This window comes from Marmota monax, unplaced genomic scaffold, assembly GCF_021218885.2.
Source record: "Marmota monax isolate L192 unplaced genomic scaffold, Marmota_monax_Labrador192_F-V1.1 WCK01_AAM20220418_F8-fsc00012, whole genome shotgun sequence".
NCBI classification, from domain to species: domain Eukaryota; kingdom Metazoa; phylum Chordata; class Mammalia; order Rodentia; family Sciuridae; genus Marmota; species Marmota monax.
The window spans coordinates 30,342,053-30,355,872 of record NW_026695227.1 but is presented as its reverse complement, the minus strand read 5'-3'; the positions used below and the strand labels follow the sequence as shown (position 1 = coordinate 30,355,872).

The window sequence follows — 13,820 nt, the reverse complement described above, 5'->3', positions numbered from 1 at the left end:
AGTTTGGACATAGATTGACTCTGGTGGTGGGGAGGCCATGCCCCTTCTGATGCACTGAGTGCCTAACACCTGAAGAGAACCCAGTTGTTTTGGCAGGTGCAACAGTGAGTCTGGAAGAATGGTTTTGGGATAGATATGCAATAGTGATTGCTGCATGTGATAGTCTCTTCTGTGACATGTGGCATATACTGCCTTGAATTAGGTTTGTGCATGTGTAATCTATATGTACAATCCAAAGGGGACAAAAATATTGACTTGCACCAAATAAGTGCCTCAATAACATTGAGTGAACGAACGAATGAATGAATTAGTCAATCAATCAAATGTAAAGAACTGGAAATGATTGTTAGAATGATAAAATTTATGTTCTCTCTCTTTCTCTAAGGGTTGGGGATATAGCTCAGTTGGTAGAGTACTTGCTTTGCATGCATAAGGCCCTGGGTTCAATCCCCAGCACCACAAAAAAAAAAAAAAAAAAAAAAAAAATTATGTTCTCTAGACATCTGCTAGCCCAATGAGATATTTGATAAGAAAAGACAAGCATAGGGAGAAGGGCCCAGGGTGACAGCAGTGAGATCATATTTGTACCCACTCTTCCTCCATGACTCAAATTGATTTGTCAATGTAGACAAAACTTTTGTGTAATTAGGAAAACTTTTTATTCTCTCTATGGTCTGTCCTAATTTATTTATTTACTATTATTACTTGGTATGGGGTTTGAACCTATGGTGCTTTACTACTGAGCCACATCTCTAGCCCTTTTTATTTTGAGACAGGCTCTCACTAAATTGCTGAGGCTGAACCAGGTATGGAGGTGCTCGCCTGTAATCCCAGCAGCTCAGGAGGCTGAAGTAGGAGGATGGTGAGTTCAAAGCTAGCCCTAGCAACAATGAGGCGCTAAGCAACTCAATGAGACCCTGCCTCTAAATAAAATACAAAATAGGGCTGGGGATATGGCTCAGTGGTTGAGTGCACCCAAGTTCAATCCCCAGTCCAAAAAATGTTGAGGCTGGCCTTGGTCTTGTGATTCTCTTGTCTTTGCCTCCCAAGTTGCTGGGATTACAGGCATGCGCTGCCTTGCCTGTCCTATCCTGTCCTAAATTTAAAAAGAGAAGAGGAAATTTTGGGGGGCTGTGGGTGTGGCTCAGTAGCAGAGCTCTCGCCTACCTTCTGTGAGGACCTAAGTTGGATCCTCAGCAGCAGCTCACCACCACAACAAAAAATTTCTGGTGAGACAAGTATTTAAAAAATGCATGTTCTCTATTGTGACAGACATGTCCAGTTCTATAAGGTGTGTTGATTCTGAATATTTCCTTTTGGCTACAGACTTAGGGGGTGTTAGAGGAAGACATGTTCCCAGAACCTTCGTCGGGTTCGTAGGCTCTTCAAATGAATGGGGGCAGTGACAGGATAATGAGATGTCAATAAAAGAAAATTTCTCCATGGGGCTGAAGGCAAATTCTTACTCCCACCACCCCAACACAGGGCTTGTCTTCCCTTCAGCTTCTGCTGTCAAGTCTCCTAGACACCCAGGAGCCATTTGCCCGGGTCATCTTTGCCAGCTTCACATTGTAGCCTCAGGTGACAGATACTGGTCATCCTGGCCCCGGGGCTTCTGGGGGCAACATTCAAGGTATGAGCTGTCTTGCTGCATGTTGCCTAGAGTCTTGTCAGCAGGAATCCAGGCAAGTGGCAGCAGCTGGGACATGGTAACACCCCATGATCTGAGAATCGGTGCACTAAATATTAGGAGACCTGAACAAAAATGCCCTCAGGAGGGAAGCTTCAGGCTTGACGGTGGGGACCTGCTGCCTGGGAGGACTCCTGGGAGGTGTCCTGACAATAATGACATAATGAGATCTCCTCTTAGTGGCTGTGATTCCATCCAGTACTCCAGTGCCCTTCCTGCTAAGTGGGGCCTGACCTCTGTGGGCCTCATGTCCTTGGCCTGAAAAGGCTGCCAGATGTGGAGGTGACTTCCTCTGAGTCTGATTTGGAGTCAGAATTCTGGGGTCAAATTCTACTGCTCTGTAGCCTTAGGCTAGGTATTTAATCTCTCTGAGCTTTGGCAAAGGATATAATAATATCCCCTCCCTGGGTAAACAGCCCTGTGATGATTATAAAACACTGAAGTTGGCCAGGTGCTGTGGTGCACACCTGTAATCCCAGAGATTCAGGAGGTTGAGGCAGAAAGATCACTAGTCCAGGCAGCCTTGGCAATTTAGCAAGGCCCTGTCTCAAAATAAAAAATAAAAAGAATTGGGAATGTAGCTTGGTATTAGAGCACCCCTGGGTTCAATCCCCAATAATGCAAAAACAAAAACACCAAAGCTATGAATTTTCTCCTCCCCACTACCAACCACCCAAATCAGGTAAGCCATACAACCTTATAGAAGTTGGAGGCCTGAAGGCAGAGCTCTTTCCCAGCTAAATTTTTAATTTTCTTTTCTGCAGTACTGGAGATTGAACCCAGAGTTTCACCCATGTAAGGCAAATGCTTTACCACTGAGTTAAGTCCCCAGCCTTTTATTTTGAAACAGGATCTCAGTCACTCAGGTTACCTTGAACTTGTGATCTTCCTGCCTCAGCTTCCCAAGTCGCCAGGACTACAGGCATACATCACTGCAAAAGCTGGACTTTTAACTCTCTAGTGCCTGAAGGTTTTAACACTGCAGACCATAGGCAGGCATTCCAGTCCCTCAAAATCATTCTGTTCTTCCTCAGCCTGGGGTCAGAGCAGCTCCGCCCAGGTCCTCTTACCCTCAAGTGATTAGCAGCCACCATGTTGTGGAAGCAGCTGGCTCCTCTAGTAGGTCAGGTAAGGGCAGTCTATGCCCTCTGTCTGGATAGCCAGAATCTGGGGCCACAGCCAACCTCAGAAGCCTGTATCCTCTTAGGCTGTGTCCATTTATTCCCATCAGGCATCAGCATCCGCTGCAGTTTTGAGTCCAGACTTTCCATTTGTGCTCAAGGGCAGACCAGATGATTGTCAGCAACAAAGCAGTGACCTCGACCTTGGGGTATATCTGTTCTTGCTGCAGGCTAACTTTTATTCACTCTCCCACCCACACAGGAAAGGAGAAATCATCATTACAAGGGCAGATCCCTCCCCAACCGTGGCACTTTGCTCTTCCAATTCCCCAGGCTCTATTCTACTGTAACATTTTTTTCTCAGCTAAACTCTTCTCTCACCTTATGCTGCTGTGGCTGTTGAAAGCTTTCCAACTCTTTTCAAATCTTGACACAAGTATAAAACAATTCATCTGTAAGGCTTCTGAGGTAATTAGAGGGTGTTGCTCCTGGTCAAAGGGCTTCCAGTTCTCCAGGCTCCCCACATCATTCTGAAGGCTGAAGGGATCATGCATGGGCACCCCTTAATCCCATTCTCAAGGCACACTGCTTTGGAAACACTGGTTCAGAGAATGGATCTCTAAGGTATGGTGGGGTGTCACACTGGCTGAAGCAATTTGTTCCTTCTCTTATGAAGGCATCCTGTTTGCTACGGTGCTTGAACTGTGGTACCCAGATCTCCTGGACTAGGAGGTCTCTGGGAAACCCGCTGGCCAACCTCTCCAAGTTTTATTTTCATTCTAGCTTCTCTCCCCTGCTCTGGCTGCAGAAAGAATGTGGTCCTTCTGAGAAGAACCAATAGGTCAATTCGTCCTTAGAGATGGGGCATAAACCCCTAAAAAACTTCACTGAGCACAAAGATTATCTGATACTAAAAGTATGTCATGCTATGTTCACATATATAACATGCAATTTTTTTGGGGGGGTGCGGTAGGGAGGGTGGGTATTAGAGATTGAACCCTGGGGCACTTAATCACTGAACCACATCCCCAGTCTTGATGTGCTCCTCAGAGGGGCTGAAGTAAGCAGTGGTAAGGAGTACAAAACACCAGCAGGGAAGAGATGGTAATGATGTACCATCAGAGTAAGGGAAGTCATGGAGAACAAGTGACTTATGTCTGCAACTCTGCATGCCCCCATCCATCTTAGGCCACTATGTTTAGTTATTTCCATGCAGGAAGCACCCAAGCATCAAACTTGGCTTCCTCTGCACACCACCTGGCTTTTCAGTCATTGACAATTCAAAATTTGCAGATCACACCAGACACATGAATACCCATCTTCAAGCTCTACAGCCACACACATAGGTGTGCTTTTATCCCTCTGACCTCAAGTACCATACTGCTTCTAACAGGTGCTTGGTAGAGGGTCCAAATTAATGAATATTCTTCAATCTTTTCTACAGAAACAATTTCCCTACTTCAAAATTTCTCCACAACATACATTAGGTTTAAATACCAAAACGGAGCTGTTGTGGTGGGTCACGCTTGTAATACCAGTGACTCACTCAGGAGGCTGAGACATGAGGATCACCAAGTTTGAGGCCAGCCTCAGCAACTTAGACCATTTCAAAGGGCTGAGGGTGTAGCTCAGTGGTAAATTTCCCTTGGTAAAGTTCAATCCCCAGTACAAAAAAAAACCCAAACCATTATCAACCATCAACCTGTGACAATTAAAATTGTCTCAGCTAGACCTGCTTACTCCAACCAATAACTCTAATTCAGTATGTGCCACTGTAAGTTTTGTCTAAGTATAAAACAAATTAACATAGCAAGTCCTTCTAATGAGTAATAAAATATAGTACCTTAAGCAAAAACCCCAAATCTACAGAATTAACAGTCTTCATTTTAATATCTACAGGTGATTCACAGCCTCTTAGTTCAAGAGGGACTGACTCAACAAAAAACTTTATGACCCTTCATCAATTCAGGTCTAGATTGCACACAGTAGGTATTTGCAATATCAGTCAATTCTTCAGGTAGCTTATCTGTCAGCCTCAATTGGTCTTAGGCAGGTCAAGTATTCACTGAGATTCAGAAGCCAGTTTGACATTTAAAATGGAAATGCTTTTATTGATAGCTCAGGGTTAAAAGAGACAGATAAGACAAATCCAAGACAATGGAGTGTGAAATCATAGCAGCAAGGTCAATACTCTTCACCCTCATCCTCTCCCTCAGCACTATCTGCTCCAACCTCCTCATAATCTTTCTCTAGGGCAGCCATGTCCTCACGGGCCTCAGAAAACTCTCCTTCCTCCATCCCCTCACCCACGTACCAGTGAACAAAGGCACGCTTGGCATACATCAGGTCAAACTTGTGATCCAGGCGAGCCCAGGCCTCAGCAATGGCTGTGGTGTTACTCAACATGCACACAGCACGCTGTACCTTGGCCAGGTCTCCACCAGGAACCACAGTGGGAGGCTGGTAATTAATGCCAACCTTGAAGCCAGTGGGGCACCAATCCACAAACTGGATGCTGCGCTTGGTCTTGATGGTGGCAATGGCAGCATTGACATCTTTGGGGACCACATCACCACGGTACAACAGGCAGCAAGCCATGTATTTACCATGGCGGGGGTCACATTTTACCATCTGGTTGGCTGGCTCAAAGCAAGCATTGGTGATCTCTGCTACAGTAAGCTGTTCATGGTAGGCTTTCTCAGCAGAAATGACAGGGGCATATGTGGCCAGAGGGAAGTGGATGCGGGGATAGGGCACCAGGTTGGTCTGGAATTCTGTCAGGTCAACATTCAGGGCTCCATCAAATCTGAGGGAAGCAGTGATGGATGACACAATCTGGCTAATAAGGCGGTTAAGGTTAGTGTAGGTTGGGCACTCAATGTCAAGGTTTCTGCGACAGATGTCATAGATGGCCTCATTATCTACCATGAAGGCACAATCAGAGTGCTCCAGGGTAGTGTGGGTGGTGAGGATGGAATTATAGGGCTCAACTACAGCTGTGGAAACCTGGGGGGCTGGGTAAATGGAGAACTCCAGCTTGGACTTCTTGCCATAATCAACAGAGAGACGTTCCATCAGCAGGGAGGTAAACCCAGAACCAGTTCCCCCACCAAAGCTGTGGAAAACCAAGAAGCCCTGAAGACCTGTGCACTGGTCAGCCTGCAAAAAAAGGAAAAAAGTTAATTTTATCATTGATAGACATCTGGTGGAGATGGTAATGAACTTCTATAAATCAATGATTAGACCAGCAGGGATTTTATTTTAGGGTACTGGAGATGGAACCCAGGGCATATCAACCACTAAGCCACACCCCCAGCCCTTTTTATTTTTTGTTGAGACAGGGTCTCACTAAGTTGTCTAGGGCTTCACTAAATTGCTGAGGGTTTTGAACTGTGATCCTCCTGCCTCAGCCTCCCAAGCCACTGGGATTACAGGCATGTGCCACCATGCCCAGTTTACTAACAGGGCTTTTAAAACTGAAGGGAAAATCTGCTTAAAAGGCAGATTTAAAAGTGATATACTGCTGGGCATGATGGCAGATGCCTATATTCCAAGTGACTCAGGAGGTTAAAGCAGGAGGATCTCAAGTTCAAGGTTAGCCTTAGCAATGTAGTAGCAGAGATCCTGTCTCAAAATACAGAACTGGGATTAACTCAGTGGTAGAGTGCCCCTGGGTTTAATCCCTAGTATAGAAAAATAAAAGCTTTTTTTAAAAAAATGATACAATTGCACTTCCTGAGGAGGAATCAAAAGATCTAGGATGAACACAGATCCAAGTGTTGGACCAAGAGGGCAGTTTCTGGCTGGGTATGGTGGCACACATCTGTAAGCCCAGTGGGTTGGGAGGCTGAAACAGGAGGATTGAGAGTTCAAAGCCAACCTCAGCAAAAGCAAGGCTCTAAGCAACTCAGTGAGACACTCCACCCCCACCAAAGAGGGCAGGGCTGTTTCTGGTAACTTATCAGCTGGAGAGTCACCACAGGTCTTGGATTATCAGATAAGTATAAGGATGTCTCAAAGACCTGGAAGGGAGGCTGGGGTTGTGGCTCAGTGGTAGAGTGCTTGCCTAGCATCCATGAGGCACCACATAAATCAATCTAAAACTTAAGAATAAATATTAAAGACCTGGAAGGGGTTTTTGAGTTAAAATACGACAAAATAGTCAAGTTCCGATGCTCTGGTGATAGTCAGGCTGGGTATGGATCTGGCTTTACTAGTTCCTCACTGTATGACTGTTACCAAATTCATTGAGATCTCAGATTACTGGAGTTTTCCCACTCATATGGGATATTCTGACTAACAAACAGCATTTTGACCTTTCAAAGGAAGTACTGTGTTGACAATCCTTTTGGGGCGGGGGTGATGCCAGGGATTGAACTCAGGGGCACTCGAACACTGACACTGAGCCACATCCCCAGCCCTATTTTGTATTTTATTTAGAGACAGGATCTCACTAAGTTGCTTAGCACCTCAATTTTGCTGAGGCTGGCTTTGAACTCTCAATCCTCCTCCCAAGCCACTAGGATTATAGGCGTGCCCAACCACACCTAGCACACAATCCTTTTTTTAAAAAATATATTTTTTAAAGTTATTGATAGACCTTTAAAAGTTATTGATAGACCTTTATTTTATTTATTTATATATTGTACTGAGAATCAAACCCAGTGTCTCATATATTTGAGGCAAGCACTCTACAATTGAGCCACAACCCCAGCCCTGATAATCCTTCTTAAAGGAGCTCAGATTTGTTGACATTATCTACTGATCCCTCATTTCACTTATCTGGTGGATCCATACTCTGAGTAACACATGAGATCCATCTATGAGGCAGATCCTAGTCTGCTGATTATACCCATTAAACATCCTATACACAGAATAACAAAGGAAAAATGCAATGGTTTTGGAACTAAACATCACCACAGAACCCTAAATGGCTTATACTAGGTTGATTTGTCCCTTAAGGCAGATCCTTCTTGATTTTCAGACCATACTTATAACTGAAGCTTGATTTGCAAGCATAGGAACCATTAACCCAATTTTGCTGAGAAGCCTCAGATAAACATCTGAGAAAAAAATGAAGCCATAAATGGTGGTGCAAGGACATTCTTTTGGGGCTGAGTTTAGTATAATGTGATTTTCCTGATAAGCTACTCTACCCAAGTTTCAGTGCTTGATTTTTGGTTAATTACTTACAGGCTGCCCATATGCATAAGGAGCAAAGAGTCATCTGATTGCCAGGCTCCTAATTAAAATCATCTAAACAACACACTTAACTTTCCTAAGACAAACAAGTGGCTTAAGATTTTCTTGCCACAGAGCCAGCAATGCTGAGATCTGAGACAAACTAGGGTATTACTTTTCTGTGATCACATCTTAAAACTTCAAAGTTTCAATGACTGATTTTTGTTTCTGTCATAAGGAAGCTTCTCCCAACTCTTTTAGCTTTTTTTTGGAGGTTCCCCTTGTTGGCTGTTTCTAGACAATGTTACACTGGCTTCTTGGGTTCTGAATTCCCCAGCTTCCTCCACACCACACTAGTGCTGAGGATTGAACCCAGAGCCACCTGCATGCCAAGGGAAGTACTCTACCACTGAACTACACCCTCTATTCCTTGACTTTCATTAACAGAGACAAGCCCAGATTTTTTTTTTCTTTTCTTTTTTTTGTGTGTGTGGTGGTGGGGGAGTACTGGGTGGGAATTAAACTCGGGGGTACTCCACTACTGAGCTAGATCCCCAGCCCTTATTCATTTGGGGACAGGGTATAAGTTGCCATGGCTGGCCTTAAATTTGCAATCCTTTAGCTTCCCAAGTAGCTGGTATTGCAGGAACAATCAATTGGCTACATGTAGGAGTCAGCCACCTACACATCGTGACTAAGATGATCTAAAAAGGGGTATGTCTCAGCTTGAAGCATGGAAGTTTAATTGTTTTGTTAGTGAAAATGTTAAGCCTTCCTGGTTCTCATCCTGACACCAGGTAAACTATCTTTACCGAATGATCACCAACTGCCCCAAATCTGCTTCCTATAACATGCAGAAGTAGGGAAAAGATTATTTGCTCCTGCTCCCATAACCCAGGACTATACAATTAAGAAGCCCAATTAATTTAGTGAGCAGACCAAATCTCATTTTAGTTGCAAAAGAATGATGATCACAGTTTGGTCTCTAAAATTATAAAATAAAACTGTCATTCATCCCACTTTAAAGCTATATTTACCAGCTTGCGAATTCGGTCTAAGACGAGGTCAATGATCTCCTTGCCAATGGTGTAGTGGCCTCGGGCATAGTTATTGGCAGCATCTTCCTTGCCTGTGATGAGCTGCTCAGGGTGAAAGAGCTGACGGTAGGTCCCAGTGCGAACTTCATCTGGAAAAGGAAACCAGTCACTCCTCATTAATAACCTGCACAAACCTGCTCAACTCTGGTGAGAGGATGGGAGGTAAGAAAGACAATATGTTTTATGTGATCAATGGAGAACCCAGGACAGATCCATCAACTCACCAATGACTGTGGGTTCCAGGTCTACAAACACTGCCCTGGGCACGTGCTTGCCAGCACCCGTCTCACTGAAGAAGGTGTTGAAGGAGTCATCTCCTCCCCCAATGGTCTTGTCACTTGGCATCTGGCCATCAGGCTGGATGCCATGTTCCAGGCAGTAGAGCTCCCAGCAGGCGTTGCCAATCTGGACACCAGCCTGGCCAACGTGGATGGAGATACACTCACGCTGTGGGAGGATGAAAGGAAAAATGTCAGAATATGACACATCAGATGAGAAATTGGGAAGGGTTCACACCTAAATGACTAATTAACCTTCAAAGACTTTTTGGAGGCTATTCCTGCCCAGGGACTATTTCACAAGCAAAAATCTTTACTGAAGACCTAATTTAGAGATCACAAACTTAAGGCCAGTCCAGCACTTTAGTGAGACCCATCTCAAAAATAAAAAGGATTGAGGATATAGTTTAGTGATAGGATTAATCCAGGGGCACTCACTCTGAGTGCAAAAAAAGGGAAAAAAGAGAATTTTTTTTTTAAACCAACAAACTCCTGCCATGACTCATGGAGAAAATGCTAGATAAGCAGTAGCTAGCTGTATTTAAAATATGTGGTCGAGGCAGCCTCTTCCCTGTGGAAGAATCTAATCTTTAGGAAGAACATTTTTCCTTTACCATCAGCCCATCTTGGAGAGAGGGGAGTGTTAATAAAGTCAAAAGGGTTGCCAGGACTTTTAGTGCAATGCTTTGAGAAATTTAAGTTTCCTAGTAAAATGTACATATATCTCTGGCACTAAAAAATCTGGTTTCAAGAATAGTGGAGAACTATTTGTTTTCCTTTCCTAGGTGAACATGGGTATTTAGAAATCACCAGGGGCTGGGGATGTGGCTCAAGCGGTAGCGCGCTCGCCTGGCATGCGTGTGGCCCGGGTTCGATCCTCAGCACCACATACAAATAATGATGTTGTGTCTGCCAAAAACTGAAAAATATTAAAAAAAATTCTCTCTTCTCTCTTTAAAAAAAAAAAAAAAATAGAAATCACCAAACTCATTCCTGTTTGGTAAAATAAGGCAATGAAGATAGAATCTGTACTCACAGACTTAAGAGGAAAACAAAAGGATATTTATTATTTTTATCACAAATCAGATTAGCTTAATCTAGAGACTAGCAGAGAACTTTCAAAATATTGACACTAATAATCTCCCATTACTTTTCCTAAATAGTAAAGTTTTTAAAAGCTTCCAATTAGAGCTCATAACCCACTTGAATCAAAGTGTGAAATGATATATCAAGAACTATGTAATGTTTTGAACAGCCAACAATAAAAAATTAAAAAAAATAAATAAATAAAAGCTTCCAATTAGTAAACTTAAAAAAAAATCAGTCATGTTCTCCAAGGGCCTAGTTTCATAATCCAATAATAAAAAAAAAAAAAACATTACTCACAACCTTTGATTTATCATCTCCTTTTCACCTACATTCCCCATAAAACAATCAATCAAGCTCTTCCAGCCATACCAGCAAGCTCAATATTATCTGTGTCTACTTGCTTAGCTCTAGGAGCCATAGGGAGAATAGGAGCTGTTTGTTCTAAAGAGATCTTGACTATTTACTATTGCATCATGTTTATCTGGACTTTGAAACTCCACAGCCCCCAAAGCTGGAAAAAACCAGATTATCTGTCCATGATGATCCTCAACCAGAACCAAAGAAATACAGTATCTAGTACCTAAGACTCACTCATTCTAACAAAGCACTTTAACTAAACCTTGACATCCAACTTTTCTTTCATTGATCACCAGTTTTAAACTTGGGGTTGAATGGGTGTGTGTGTTGGGGGGCGGGGAATGTTAACCACTGAGCCACATCCTCAGCCTTCTTATATTTAATTGAGACAGGGTTTCATAACCTTCCTGGCTAGGCCTCCTGAGCTGCTGGGATTTCAGGCATGGACCATACACTGTTTAAACTGCTTTCTTGAAGCTTAGCAGACAAAGTCAGTGGCCACTGCTTGCTTTCCACTCTTCATGGGCCACTGATGAGATGAAATAAAGCTGCAGGTGAGCCAGTTAGTTTAGCATTAACTGGATGAGCAGCCACTATCACTTGTAAAAAAAAAAAAAAATTTGTATTAATCAGTTTGCTTAAACAGGTGTGCTGTTCTGCTCTCCTGCCCTTCAAACAATCCATTGGTTTCTCAATCACTTTTACCTGTTTCTTTTTGGTTTCCTCTTGGTGCAAAGCATTCAAAGCATGTTACAATCAGGCACACTTTTTTTTTTTGACACAATACTATTTATTTTTATGTAGTGCTGAGGATCAAACCCAGTGTCTTGAAGGTGCTAGGCCAATTCTCTAATCCTGAACCACAACTCCAGCCCCACTTTTGACAACAGTGGTTAGTTAGTCTGAAGATTCTCTGGTCAGCTACTCACTATATCCATCCTCTCCAGCTTTTAAAAGTATACTGTTTCCAAACATTGAATACAATGGATACTTTTTTTTTTTGGGGGGGGGGGGTACTGGGAATTGAACCCAAGGGTTTTACCGCAGAGCCACACCTCCTGTCCTTAGCCTCAGCAATTTAGTAAGCTGTCTAAAAAAAAAGAAAAAATAAATCTGGGGATGTGGCTCTGTGGTAAAGCACCTCTGAGTACAATCCCCAGTACAGACGGGGCGGGGGTGGGGGGTGGGGGGACAACCAAAAAACCCAACTATCTTTTAGATACCGTCAACAGGTGTTCTTAGTTTTTTCAAATACCTTTGAGAAGCTATTTAAATAAGGGTCAAGTTGTGCATAGTTTCTTTTTGTGTGTGTTGGGAATCCAAATCAGAGCCCCAGTTCCATGTTTCTGGAAAACTGAACTAAGAACACGTTGTTGGTACTAGTGTACTCTGTGGGGCTTTTTGTTTGGTTTTTTTTTTTGCACATTACTGGGGATTGAACCCAGGTTCTTGCGAATGCTAGGCAAACGTTCTATCGCTGAGCTGCAGCCCCAGCCCTACTCTACAGTTTTCTAAGAAAATATCCTTTTACGGACTTGTTTCTGAAAGCTGGTTTAAGTAGAAAGCTTCAGCTATAAACATTCCACTAAATTAACACTAGAAAGGTAGGATTAGGCAACGCGACAGTTAATTATACCCTTTAAAGGAGTTCTCCTTCTCCAGGTGGATTGGTGCAACTGGAAGCACTCTCCAAAGGCGGCCACAGGTGACTCAGCAGCGAGCCACAGGGCGTGGAGGGAGTGCCCGGAAGTCCTCCCGTGCCTTATGTCTAAGGCAGTGTGAAGGTGAGGTCATTTGGGGAAAAGTGGGGAGAAATTTGGCTTCAAGTCCTTGGGGACCAACGTAAAGGCGCCCTACCCTTCCCAGAGTGGTGGCAGGGCCTGGAGAGGCCCTTTCACAAGGATCGAGGGCTTTCTGTTTACACCAAGAAAAGTCTTGGGGACGCAACTTCGAGCCAGAATCGGTATCGGTCCGGTGAACTCGGCTTTTTTCATGCCGGCTGCTGGAAGCCAGTTTGACCAGAGGCGGCGGGAGCCGTCGGCTGCCCTCGCAGGAGCAGTCCCACGTGCAGCCCGCGGACCCAGTCGTCGCTTGGGACACTTAACTCTTCCCTGCCCCACTACTGGGTGGCCCTCACTCACCATGACGGGCTCTTGTAGGGCTGAGCGGCGCGGGATGAGGCGAGGAGACGACGACCAGGAGCTCCCACTGACAGACTACCAAGGAGTCCGGGGGAGAAGTTACGAGAGGTCGACTTGCCGGGATGGGCCATTTATAGCCCTCCCGCGGCCACGTGTCTGGAGGGCCGGCTCTGGACCCCGCCCCGGGCCTCTGCGGCCCCGCCTCGGAGCCCGGCGCCCGGGCCAGCGGAAAGGGTAGAGGCGCGCAGCGCTGATTGGTGGGTTCAAAAGTTCAAACCAAACTCTGCGTAAGGATCCAGGAAGGAGAGAAGATGGCCAAAGCCGGAGAATTGGCTAGGTGGAGCAGGAAGGGGTTGGGACGGCGACTGGTGGGTAGAGGAAGGCGTGGCGTCTGCGCTACCTTTAGAAAGTGGGGGTTGTCAGGTGCGCAGAGTCCTAGCGAGGGGAAAAGCCAGGTAAAGCGGGGCGCAGCCGCGCCCAGGAGGGAAGTCCTTCCCGCCACCCACTCCGCCCCATCCCCGCGCCCCGGACTTGCCATCGGCCTTAGTTTCCTACAAGGTCTGGCCTGGCCTCGCCCGGGGGGAGGCTTAACGCCTGCCAGTTCCTCTTCGCAGAGTCCCTCTCCCTCTCCTCCCAACGCTCTGTCCTGGCCGCCGGCCCCTCATTCCCCGCGAATGAAGGATCTCCAGAGAACGCCTTGTTTTCTATTGTAGGTCTTAATGATCACCAACAGGTCTTAAACCTTTATTTTCACCTTTGTGGTTGTCTTTCTTTACTTATTTTCCTACCTACCCTTTAAATAAACCTGTTGGTGTTTGTTTTTTGGTACTGGGGATTGAACCTAGGGGTGCTTTACCACTGAACTA

General features: G+C 44.8%; 1 protein-coding gene across 1 annotated transcript; it reads right to left on the bottom strand.

Annotated features, from left to right (window-relative positions):
• Nucleotides 1–4,894: 4,894 nt before the first annotated feature.
• Nucleotides 4,895–13,107, bottom strand: LOC124086941 (tubulin alpha-1C chain). Its single transcript, XM_046435438.2, has 4 exons — nt 12,955–13,107; nt 9,314–9,536; nt 9,030–9,178; nt 4,895–5,970 (listed from the first exon to the last, which is right to left on the bottom strand). Exons 1-4 carry the CDS (start codon nt 12,955–12,957, stop codon nt 4,996–4,998), a joined length of 1,350 nt encoding a protein of 449 aa, XP_046291394.1. The 5' UTR covers nt 12,958–13,107; the 3' UTR covers nt 4,895–4,995.
• Between the last annotated feature and the right edge of the window lie 713 nt (nt 13,108–13,820).

Bases quoted from the DNA above. Each gene is read 5' to 3' on its own strand.
- LOC124086941 (XM_046435438.2), bottom strand. The intron at 9,179-9,313 runs GTGAGTTGATGG...TTCCTTTTCCAG, and splicing joins CCTGGAACCCACAGTCATTG to ATGAAGTTCGCACTGGGACC. The intron at 5,971-9,029 runs GTAAATATAGCT...CTTTTTTTGCAG, and splicing joins TAGACCGAATTCGCAAGCTG to GCTGACCAGTGCACAGGTCT.